Source organism: Synchiropus splendidus, chromosome 7 (genome assembly GCF_027744825.2).
Source record: "Synchiropus splendidus isolate RoL2022-P1 chromosome 7, RoL_Sspl_1.0, whole genome shotgun sequence".
NCBI lineage: Eukaryota > Metazoa > Chordata > Actinopteri > Syngnathiformes > Callionymidae > Synchiropus > Synchiropus splendidus.
The window spans coordinates 4772882-4785955 of NC_071340.1; the positions used below are offsets into that span (position 1 = coordinate 4772882).

Consider the following 13074-nt stretch of genomic DNA (forward strand, 5'->3'; position numbering starts at 1 on the left):
TCCATCCGGTCCACAGCGGTAGTTCGAAGTTCGATTCCTGACGTTGAATTATTGATGTGTCTAGAGTTCCCTTTGCAAATACACGCTTAACAGTGATGTGTCTGTTGGCATCTATCATGACATTTTCTGGTGTTTCGCCATGGTCCTTCCTCTTAAACAAATAAATGTGAGCTGGGGACTGGGGACCCAGCTTTACGACAGTTTATTATACAGTTAATTATACTCGTCTGCGCAGGCGTCAATCATTTGCAAAGAACTGATGTCTGTTCCGGACAGCAGAGGACAGCTGCTCACACAACTGACAGCAGAGACAAGAAGAGCATGCCTTGTTGACTGTACTAAACAAGCAAGGAGCTCGGCTGAAGTAACCCTGAGGTCTATTGTGAAGACATCCAGAAAGAAGTGGCACAGCAGGGGTTCGGAGACAGTGTCATTTTTCACTGACGTAGATAGAGATATTGCATCAGTGAAAATTGATCCGCTATACACTCTTCTGCTTGTGGGGAGGTCCTCCTCCTTCTGTCAACTCAGGCCAAATGTTTGGGGAGGGTTTAGTAGGACATTTATGGAATGTTCAGTTTAAGGTAGTCAAAGCTAGCTAGTTAAATATTTTAAGGAAAGAGGTTTCCACTTCACCAACCAATTACATTGAGTTGTGCCACAATTTTGGTTGTTTCTCTACTTTTATAAATAGGTTTGTAATTTTGGGATTCTAATACAAAATTATCTAATCCCGATAATATAATATAATATAATATAATATAATATAATATAATATAATATAATATAATATAATATAATATAATATAATATATAACATGGTTCAAACACATCAGACTCGCAGTGAGAGTGAAAAAAAGAGAAGATTCAGAGATGCAGATTCAGAGGTCATCATTGGGAGTGACTAGAAATGACAAAATGACTACACGAGAAGCAATATACAACCAAGAACCAGTATGATCAAGATAGTTTCTGTGGCTGTGTGACAAATCATAGAACATTTGTTTACACTCGTTTCATAGTGTTTAAAGACATAATAACAAATCCGCTCAAAAGCTTGAAATCTACATAACTCATGTTCAGAGAGAATGATATAATGGAAGAACTTCTTTTTTTCATTTTACGCACAAAATTACCCTTCTTGCACAATTGCACAACTGTGGGAATTGAAGAAACAACTGAGAGAAGAAGGATGCTGAATTTCAAGCAAGGAAATCACCAAAATCCAGCTGAGAAACATCAAGTTTCTTCCACAAAGTTGTTCCCTTCTAGTTTGTTTGTATAACGCTCTTGGGTTAACTTGGAAGTAAACACTGGAAAAACTTCCACCAATGAGTCGCACTGTCATCAACTAGTGCAGAAAGGAGAACTTGTTTCTAAGGAGTGTTCCACTCAACTCTAACAAAGGCTGATGCAAACAAAGTCCCGCACAATCAACATACCCCTCATTTGCATTCCAGGCATCTGCAAATTGACACAGGCAGAATCAAAGTGGAAAACACGTAAATAAAAACAAGAAACAGATATAGAAGTTTTGTGTTCCTTGGTGCCAAATCAGGCACAGATGCATATGCTTACACTGCAAGAGGAATGCATCACAAATGTTTGTGTCATTTAAATCATTGCCATGGATAATGAGCAAACTACGATGTTCCTTGGCAGGGCCAGACATCCCACTCGGCAAACTACACAGCTGCATACAGCAACAATGGCTGTTGGAAACCTCAAGTATAACAAAATATATCATGTGAAAAGTAAACTCGTTCCCTTTCCCTTTTGCTAAGTATTCCTGTGCCCTGACTTGCTTTATGGTCGATGTCTTTTGTTTTTTTGGGGGGTACTGATAACATTATGATCTCCAGTTAAAATATATTCTTGCATGTGCTCTGGACTGACTGACCTGATTGGGAGGATGACAACCTCCGCAGAGAAATTATTTTCCTGGATCTAGAGTGGCTGCTGAAGTCATCTGCATTAGAACTGCTTGAGGTCTCTAAAAGCCTTTTTGTGTCAGTCACTTTCAGACAGCTCTATATAACGGGACTATGACATGTCCCCAGATAGGTCGATGCTCCTAAGACACATCCAAGTAGAAAAGACTTTTACTCCAGAGCCAATCAAATGATCTTTGGACTCAGAACCATCATGCAGCTGACTAATAGGTGATGTCAATTTTGATGGTCATATCAGACCATTTTCAGTTGCAACAACCACTTCAAATGCTTTGACTGAACACAGCTTTTGTCGTTTAAGAAACAATGCTATCAATCTATATATTAGAAATCCATGCATGTCCATTTTTTTGGCCAGTTTTGAGAAAAAAAAAACATTGCCATGAGCATGTCCTCTGCAGACTTGCAAGGCTCCCTCTTGGAAACAGGATGTACTTGGAAAGATGCAAGAGAAAAACATTAAAAGTTGCTTAACCAACCATTTACATTGAGTTGTGCCACAGTTTTTGTTGTTTCTCTACTTTTATAAATAGGTTTTAAATTTTGGAATTACAATACAAAATCGTCTAATCCCCATAATAATATAATATAATATAATATAATATAATATAATATAATATAATATAATATAATATAATATAATATAATATAATATAATATAATATAATATAATATAATATAATTCAAACAAGAAGAGTTGACAGAGTGAAAGAAAAGACGATGGATTCAGAGATGCAGATTCAGAAGTCATCATTGGGAGTGACTAGAAATGACAAAATGAGTACACGAGAAGCAATATACAACCAAGAACCAGTATGATCAAGATAGTTTCGGTGGCTGTGTGAGAAATCATAGAAAAATTGTTTACATTCATTTCACACGGTTCATCAATCCGGTCAAAAGCTTGAAATCTTTGTGAAAAGTACAACCACCAGTCCCCATCAAGAGAGGACCAACGACAATAACACATCAAGACATTGGTGGGATAGCACACGTTTGAACAGCCATTCAGTATCAGCGAAGTCCAAGAGGCATTGCAGATATGGAGAGTGTGATGGCAGTGAACCCTTTCATGTCACATAGTGGGACTTGGATGAGCCAGAAACAAACAACAATCATTCGTTGAAAATTAATTTAAGCAGCTTTGGGTTTGTATTAGGATAGGATAAAGTAGTGAAGTATGACTGACAAGGTTGATGCTTTTTGTGATGAAAAAAGGTGCTATGTAAGTAAGTATTAGTACAAGTCTTGACAAATATGACACATTTTCTGTTAAAATGTGGATTAATCTGCAGCTTGTCTTTGCAACAAATTGCTCTTCAAAAAACTTTTTTCTTCCTTTGCCCACAATTACAGCCAAGATCTTTCCCTCCACACATGCACATACTCTTTACCTCACAACAGTGCCGCTTTCATGAGGTTGATGGCTGTCACCTTCGTGCGCTCAGTCTCTGTCGCCATCCAGCAATGCGAATAGCAGCCTGGTGAATATTCATGACCCGCTCGCAATGGAAATCGTGAGATCAGGCAGCAGGCAGTGATGAAGAAATGGCAGGTTAAAGAGGGAGGGGGCACAGACATTGTGCGTTTGATAGAGCGAAGGAGGTGTAAGTAAAGTAGAATGATGCTGAAAAGCACATATTCCTTCTGTGGCGCATCCAGATCACACAGCCGTGCACTGTGCATCATCATGATTTGGTTAGGGTTAGCCATGGGATAGTGATCTCACTTGGTGTCACTTGGTATATAAAGCACATCAAATGACCATGTGCTGCAGTCACTAATCAATCAGTGGCGTCGATCATCTCAACTAAGTTAAAATAAAATAGAAGAAAATGGGTTGTTTCTGTTCTGCTTTGTGCTTGCTGTTTTCTGTCCCTATACTCTCCCTGGGTGTCCTGCTGTGTATGTGTGGATTTACCTCAAGCATCTCTAAGTTTGTACTTATTTCCTCCCCTTTTCACCATGTGATGTTTTTAAGGACCAGATTTACCTTTGCAAAAAAAAAAAATATGACAGAAAATTTGAAACAAAATTATGATTTGCTTTTTAGTCTGCTCAATTAGTTTTGCCAATCCAATGTTAGTCATTATCGCTGACATTGCATCACTGAGTATTGAATGGTTTCTTTCAAACAATTTATTTCCAGGTTTGTATCTGAGACTTTGAGCCTCTGTGCTTTAGCAGTATATCCACAATGACTCATGAGCAGCAGTCTGTCCTACCACAGTTTTTGTAAACGGCTGAGTCAAATCTTTTGTTTTTATTTGTCAATCTCTGTTGTGCTTGAGCTCCGACTTATGCTGCCTATCATAGCAATGAACATTTGTGGAATTAGTAAGACCACGACTTGAATTAAACTGAGAAATTGTTTCATGTTCATATGGTGCCTGACAAGGAAAAAAAAATAGCCAGCAGACTGTCATAAGTCCAGTTCATTCCAATTCCATATATCTTAAAATGAAGTGTTCTTACAAATGAAAATTACTTCTGTCTGCAATGTTATTAAAATAGAAATGTTAATGTCTTTCAGGGTTTGAAGGCATTTCATCCCATGTAGGATTGGGTTTCACATTTAATTAGAAAACCATAGATATCGAAGCTCCGGTCTGATGCGTAATTTTTATTCAAATGAAAGCAGCTCTCGGTCAAGTAGGCAAACCACAATTTCAGCTCATGGTTGGCAAACTCTGTCACACTCTTTAACACTATCTTTGTTCACTCCACTGAGAAGCCCAAAAGTCACCACCACATCCTGTTCGGCTCTTTTTCCCTCTTCCATACCTGTCACGTCTCACTGTGCCTCCATCCACTCGACAGTTCAATCATAATCACATCACATTGGTGTGATGCTGCACACTTAACGCCAATTATGTTCAACACAGGCAGTAAAAACCTGAGCCAGTGCAGAAAGTCCATTCACTTAAAGCTGATCAGATCGACCAATGCTGCAATTCACTGTAACACTACAGTGACAAAACAAGGGAAGAAGCAGGAGGAAGTGACTGGAGCTGCTATGAAATTGTACAGAACAGAGATTAATCTCACACACGTACAGGAGTGTAGACATCAAGGCATTGTGTGCACTTTCAAAAGTACCTTACAAGTAATTTGTAACGCTTTTCTCCTGCATCACTCAAAAAACAGTTGCTCTCACTTCCAAAAGCTGCTTTCTTGCTCAACTTTATCAACTCCAAAATACATGCAGGAGCTGTGGTGATTTCAGTGATGATCACTCTGTCTGAACTGAAGTTGGACAACCATATCTTAGATCTTTGATTACAACACACTGTTAATGCAGAACAATAGCAATGTATAGTACAAGTACAATATGTAGTACAGCCCCCTAAGTAGGCTTCACTATTGGATACAAGAGACATGTATTTGCCATGCAGCAGAGTGCAGCCCATCCTTTTAATAGGAGGGGTTTGCCATAGCCGCACCTCCTGTTTCTTCTTTACATGAGAGTGGAGACGTTAAATTCATGGTTGAAGTAACTACTCAATAAACACAGGCGGAGTTAGCAGGCTATCTTGCTAACACGTCTCCTCCACTGGCCCCTGAGCCACTTTGGTTCAGTAACAGCCTACTAGTCGGCAAAAAAATCCGCCTTCCCTTATCTGGCCACTGCTGAAGGAAATTCAGGAATATTCCTGCATAGAAGCAGCTACACCACTAACTGTGGAACCCCCAGTGGTCAAGTATGGCTGATAAAACTGTCAAATGGATGGGTTAGACTTAGAATACTAGCATTCGCTAATAACCTGGCATTGCTCATGGGAGCGCAGGACAGACTCTCCCAGAGACCATCACCGGACAGGATGTGGATGTCAGGCAGACCATGGCAGTGGTGCTCAGGATGTGATGGCAACCCTGCAAGGCCGATTCCAAACAGCTGCACAGGTCCAGCGCCAATGTGGCTGTGGCCTCACCTTTGCTGGTCATCCATCCCACTTCGAGGGTGTTCTATGGATATCGCTGCACCGGGGGAACGCTTGCAGTACCTCCTGTCGGAGGTTCGTTCGCTTCTTGGAGAGGGGGTTATTGGCCCTGTCCCAGAGGCAGGGTGGGGTTTTACTCCCGCTACTTCTTGGTCTTCAAGAGATGCCAGGTGGAGACCCATTCCGGATCTCAGCTTTCTGAACAGGTTTGTTGCCAGTCAATGTCTCATGTAATTGACCACAAACAGACTCTTGCAGAGTATCAGGACAGGCACTTGGATCATCTCCCTCAACAGATGCCTGCTTCCACATTCCAATATCCATGAGCTACAGGAAGTAACTCCAGTTTGGGCTAGAGGGAGTAGTGTATCGGTATACTTGTCTTGAGTTTGAGTACTCTCTAGCGCCCCGCACACTTGCAAAATGTGTGGAGGCGGGCTCAAGAGTCACAAGCGCAAACTGCAACAGTGTTGGAGCACATACAGCTGCTGGGGTTCCGCGTAAACTTCAGCAAGAGGAGGACCTTCCTCACTACGAACTTAGTCTCGGACCTGGCCAATCTAGGAGTTGGCAAGCTCTGTTGGAGTTGGCAAGCTCTGTCCTCAGAGTCGGGTGAGCAGGGGTCCCTGCTCTCTCTGTAATGAGGCTACTGGGTCACATGGTGGCAGCTCATGCTGTAGTTCAGAGATGGTTCAGCTGGCTGAAAGTAGACCTGGATCAGCAGCTGACTGTGGGCCCTCCGCTTTTTGCAGCCTAAACCGAATGTCGAATTCACAGGCGCTTCTGTCATGGGCTGGGATGTCTCTTGCGTTCAAGTGTCAGCAGGGTATGGAAGGAGGAATCTTCCCAGCATATCTGCTTCCTGGAGTTTCACAAGGAGTTTTACAAGGAGTTTCACAAGAGAAGGCGATTCTCCACTTTGTCTCCCCTCTCCATCAAGTGCACATGTTGGTCAGGTTGGACAGCTCCATAGCAGTCGCGTATGTCTAACTCAGGGGGTTGTCAGGTCTCTCTGGCTCCACAACCTGGCATTCGATATCTGGACCTGAGCAGACCAACTCCTGGCATTGCTGGAGTCCAGGAAGTGTCAGCCAACAGATTCTCAAGAGGTGCCATTCAGGACAAGCGGTCGCTGACACAGCGACTGAGGGCTCAGATCAGGCAGAGGCTCGGAAGTCAAGAGAACTTCACGTGCCCTCAGTGACTCTCGCTGCACGAGTCAGACAACCCACTTATGGAGATAGAGCCTCTGGCACAGCGGGTGTAGGCTAGGTCTACTCTTTGCATACCCTTCTACCAGCTTGTTACATACTCTGATTTTGAGATGGGGCCTCCAGTCTGTCCCAGCGCCCCCTGGTTCAGATCAACTCTCAAGTAAGAATATGCTGCAAAGTTGAGCATATTTGATGCTTGATGTGCTGATAACAATGTCCCCACAATCTGCATTGCTACCTCAACCATCTTTTCCTTACTACAGTTTCTGCTAAACAACTGCAGAGTTATATCCATGCTCAAGATCTTTGAGAAGCCCATTTTCTCAAGAGACGATGCAGCAGAACACGCACCTAAGCTCAGTCACTACTAATCACATGGGCCCCCCATTCGAAACCCTCCAAGATGATGCCACATGTCCTGTCATTCAAGACCACTTTTCTGTTATCACTGGCGTCAGGGTATGTGACATCTGTGCAGCTGTTCAGATTGTCTGTCTTTAGGAGTTAGGAGTTATCTGCAGCTCTGACAGGTCCAGGTGTTGAGAGCCTTCTCACTGCTTCCTCATTAGAACACTTTTTCTCCTTCCCCCACAAACCCTTTGGTAGTGTCTTACTGGCAGACTTCAGAGGGTGTGTCTCTGGTAGCGCATGATAGCAGTGAGCATTGTCTTTCGCACTGCAAAGACTGATAAAGTTTGTGGCTGGAGAACGGTCATAAGTAAATGCAATTGCATCTGCGCTGGTCAGTATGTGTACTCTGTCAAAGATTGTCGGTTCATACCCATATGATGCCCTTGAGGGGATGTGTCGTACATTCACTCAATATTGTAGCCGTGATGTTAGTTTGTGGCACATCGGTAAGCCCGGACTCACACCAAGAGCGGCTGAGTAGGTCATAAATTTCTGTAGCTGATACTATGTTTTCTTTCCTAGAGCCAAAGTTCGAGTTAAGCAAAGAGACATCTCGCCTTGGGTTCTCATTGAGTCCTCACATCCCTCAGGCTAGTTAATAAGGGCTATATTTCTCCCTCTGTCTTTCTCCGGGGAGGAGAATGTTTGATGGGGTTAACAAGTGGAAATCTCTGAAGCAGGTTACCATGGTCGATGGCAGTCAGGATTCTTGTTCTGGCAAACCACAAACAACGGCCTTTATCTTCACAGAGGAGAGAGACGGACTGCATTAGGACCTTGGCGATCAGACAACAAGGCACAAAAAAAGGGAGAAAACAGGTGTGTGGAGTCGTAGCGCTCCAAGTCCTTTTATTTCTAATTCTGTCAAGCTACTACAGTCAAGAAAAGAGTTGTACAAAGAGTGTTAACTCTCCCTTGTCAATTACTAGTCAATCTTTAGGGGACGAGCTAGGCGCCTCAACTCCCCTTGTGTCACATACAGTATGAGCTGTTCAATAGTTCCCGTTCCAGCTCAGTTCCAGCCGACTTCTAGCACATTTCCAGCTACTGGAACAACCCCCCCTCTTCTTGATGGAGTGTCTTTGAATAATGTAAACCCCACCTACTCATTGCACTATGAGGTGTGAACTGAAGGTGGCACTTTCTGTTCATACACAAAGCCCAGAGTGACTAGTGAAAGCTGGATTAACAAGTCCAGAGTGGAATAAAGTAAAGAGTCTCAGGAATAGGTTACGCAAGGAGCCCGTCACACGTATTCTGACCTGTTTGGAGTACAAAACATGTTTTTCAATCACGCATTGCACGAGGCATTGCAGCTCAGGCTGTTGGGGTTTCTCTTCTGACTACATCATCCTCAGGATTAAATTACCCCTAGGGGCCTGCAGGCGTCCATGAAAGGTGCGGTCATAAACCAGTTACGGACCTTTCACAGACCTTTCACTAAGCCACCATGGAAAGCTGGGAACTTTTGAATCGCTTCATCTGTAACAGAACGGCGAGAGAAAGATGGATGTGATTATGCAACGGATTTTCAGGAGAAAGGTCTCCATAGGTGACATGGTTGGGCCCCTGATTTTTCTATAAATCTAACCCCATTTTTTCCCCTCTTTAGTTAGGCATGCTGCAGGCAGATGCTGGGGACCGCAGAAAAGGCTCGAGCTAGTGCAGACTCTCGTGATTCTTCCATAATAGTCTTTTCAGATGGTATGATGCTCAGGGAACCTGGCAACATTCTTTCTCCTCTCCTTAGATGTTCCTGAGTTGGCTGGGTATCGCAGGAGGGTGATGGGTGGATGGACCTCGGAGAATGACGGTAACCTTAGCATTTCCCAAAGGAATTTTTTGTTTCGTATACATTGTACCTCAATCAGCCTTTCAGTGTCAGTGACTTTAAGAGGGAGAGCCATATTAGGTCCTATGTGTGCAGAAAATCTAATGGAATGTCAGTCTATGTATATTCACACACTTATCCTTAATTACCAAGCTGCTCTAGCTACAACCAGCAAGCCATTCAGTATTTGCAGCTTTCACACGAGTGAAAGTATTTAATGTGCAATGACGTCAACATCGTCAATAAGAAACACTTTCAGCTCATGCAGACTGTGTTTTGGTGGGATCCTTTCCATGACGATGGATTAATTTGTTCCTCCGTCATCGATCAAATCCAAGCCTAAAGCATAGCTGAGATCAAGGTTTGTAAATTATCCAGGAAAACAAAAAGGATTCACGAAGAAGGTGTCTCATTGAGAGAGGAAGTGAAATGGCAAATTAATAAAACCCATCTGTAGTATTAAGTTTTAGTTTAGTCTTTCAGATACATTCATTCTCAGCTGTCAGTCTGACTTGCTCCTCTGCTTCTCTATTTCTCTGTCTTCCTTTCACCTCGAATCGGTCATGAATATTCATGAGGTTGTTGTTTGCATTTCTGGCTCCTCGAAGAGGCTGCATACACAAAGGTGACAGCCATCAACCTCCGGAGGCGGTGGAGAAGTGATATGAGCGCGAGCGTATGAGGAATAAGCCGAGATGATAGAAAAAAATCACAGGGAAGTGAAATGAGACAGATGACAGATTTCTGGGTGAAACATCGCTCCAAGCTGTGACCAGGTCTACATAACAGCATTTTTAAAAGCCATGGAGCAGGACCAAACCAGGGTTCAACTAGAATGAAGAGAAATACATAAAATACATAAAATATTAAAAAGGAAAATAAAATGTAAAAAAAAAAAAGGTGGAACCTAAATCTAAAAAAAGGGGAAAAAAATTACATGAGGAACAATTGCATGATAGATAACTGGATATACACTATTTGAAAGAAATGGATGGAAAATACGCTAAGATATGTTCTATGAATATCTTAATATTAATAGAAAATATAAAATTAATATGCATGAATACACTCATGAATACAAAGGTATAAAATATTGAAAAGGGTGTCTAGTCAGAGTGGCAGAACAATGTAGAGCAACTTTTTAACAGTCCATAACCCAATGAAAAGGAACAAAGATTCTGAAATATCATAACTACAATTTTAAGCTACATTTCTGTTGTTGAGTTCATACCTCCGCAAACCCGCCACTGTCAGTGGTGTTGGGCAACAACAAGAAACGTCTGACAAAATATCTTAGATGCGCCCTCCTCTCCATACAAATGTGCTAATCGAGCACTGCTCACACTAACTACGTATGTATCGATGCATATTATACATATCGATCCAATGTCTCACAATTCGCCAAACTCCATTCATATTGTCATATATGAAAACTTCTCCACCCTCTTGAGTTGCTTTTCATTGAAGACAATCATTTTTTTCTCATGAACATGGGGACACGCTGAAGTTGGAGATGGGAACGGGTTTCAGTTTTTCCTTCAAGTATACATGTGTGATTGTGCATTGGCTCAGCTGGACCGTCTTCGTATGTCGTCTTTGCTTTCATTAATAGTTTTGCTTTGTCACTGTTACAACACTGATTTCTTTATTTAGCTAAGACTGATTATTGAATTGTTTATTTAACATAGGTGCATGCCGATTAGTGGTTTGTACATTGTCTCCTCAGATGGTGCCATATTTGAAACCATGTGTGTAGTGGTGTTTTTACAGTGAAGGAGGGATTTGTTATCATGTTTGTCTTCAATTGACAGTTGTATTCAACCAAGAGGAATTATTGGTGTTTTTGAACGTGGCAAAGTCACAGTATTCACTTCTGTGATTGCAGCTGCTATGAAGAGATGCTCAAATTCTGACATCAAAGTTCAGATCCAGGATGAGTGTTTGAAAACGCTCCTTGATTGAACGTGAGTGTTTATCCTCGAACCCTGTGTCTGTCAAACGCTCCCCAATGAGTACGGCATAAGTCCGCAGATTTGTCTGCTGGGTGAGAGACAGTGGGCATTTACACACTGCAAATACATGTTCATCCTCCTCCCAGATAAAAACATACACAGTTCGCTGAATCATTGAGGTACGCAAACCCCTGACTGCGAGAAGGTGATGGTCATGGGGGATGTGGGAAGGAAACATTTTAGTAAATACTAACTACACACAATAAAAACAAAATTATGGCAATGAATAAAAAATGGTAATCTCTTGATCGTGATTCACCGTTCGTTCAATGGGTAATAGTTGTTTGTTTTCAGTTTTAATTCCACTTTGGCGGTCAATCAAGTGCAGAGAGATGGCTTCAGACTGTGTTAGACTCATATTGTTGATAAATAAGTGTTTTACAAATAAGTACTGGAGGTAAATAGTCATGTTAAATACAGCTATATCGGACAATCGTGATGAAATGAAGCCTGTGTTCTCACCTGAGTGTAAACTGCTCTATGATGGAGTCCGTTCTCATGAAGATCTCGAATGCCACTGTCTTCCCAAGCCGAACTGGACTAGGAGGAACAACAACCTCAACATTTTCATCCAGTCTCAACCTGGTTCCCTTGGACTTGGACACTTGACCAGCGCTCAATTGAACTACGCCAGCATTCATCATTTCCTGCAGACCGCCCTTGACAGGTGCTCCCCACTGTCCCGCCAGTCCTCCAAGAGGTCCAACATTTGGATTTTTCCATGGCTCGTTCACATAAGAAGGACAGTCTCGACCAGTGCCCTCTACTGGAATGACAGAGTAGTACACATCCACTGACTGCAGGGAGATTTCGGAGGGCCTTCTTTTCATCTGTGGGCTTGAAAACCAGGAAGGAGGCAGTTCTAAACGGATCACGCAGATACCAGATGGGCCAATGAGTTTGCATCCTGCAGAAGGGGCTGCTTCATTGTGGTCTCGGACAGCTATGGCCCTCATACACGGCAGGAGGCGTGGTGGAAGAGGGTCAGACTCATCCCAGCGTCGACCCACCAGATAGAACAAGACCTGCACAAGAGAAAAAACACTATTTCCTTGTTTCATACAATGTGGTTGATTGACGAGCAAAACAGCAAGTATAGTATGAGTAAATAACTAATCAGTTTACATTCCGCAAAGACTATATATAATTCCAGCCGAACCTGAATCCAGGGTTGCTCTGAGCCCACCTCAGACACAACCACATGAGCTTTGACCTTCCAGTTCAGGGTCACTTGGTTGGTCAGCGGGAGCAGATGTGGCGCCGGGCCCTGCAGGAGCTCCACCGGAACAGGCAGCTCTGCACTCAGGTTGCCGTAGCTGCAGTTAACACTCGGCAGCGACTGCGGTTCCAGTTGGTGGAGAAAGACAGGCTCTGTACGGGACGAGAGACTGCCATTACGCATCACTTCCTGATTGGCCTCTCGCAAGAAAAAGGCGGACTCAGCGCTGTTTAGCTGGCACTGGACCGGCAGGTAGGTGGGCAGAGATGCAGAGAAACGGGCCTGGAAGGATTCCGGTCCTGCTCCGCCTGGTCCTCCACCTGCTGACGCCGATGCTGGAGACAGGAAGGAAGAAAAATACCTTAATACTCTGCTCATGAACCTAAGAAAATGAGACCCCAAAGGTTGCTTTTGACACTGTACAGTAACGAAACAAACTCATATCCGTATAACGGTTTGTTTTTATTTTCATTTTATAGTGGACTTGCCTTTGA

General features: G+C 42.8%; 1 protein-coding gene across 1 annotated transcript in view; it reads right to left on the minus strand.

Moving 5' to 3' along the window:
• The window catches only part of si:dkey-215k6.1 (transmembrane protein 132D), a 193599-nt gene that overhangs the window by 121506 nt on the left and 59019 nt on the right, over positions 1–13074 (minus strand). Inside the window, exons 2-3 of the mRNA XM_053869950.1 lie at positions 12521–12915; positions 11824–12386 (exon numbers count right to left, since the gene is read on the minus strand). Of these exons, the coding sequence (XP_053725925.1) occupies positions 11824–12386; positions 12521–12915 (958 nt within the window). The remainder of the gene's footprint in view (positions 1–11823; positions 12387–12520; positions 12916–13074) is intronic.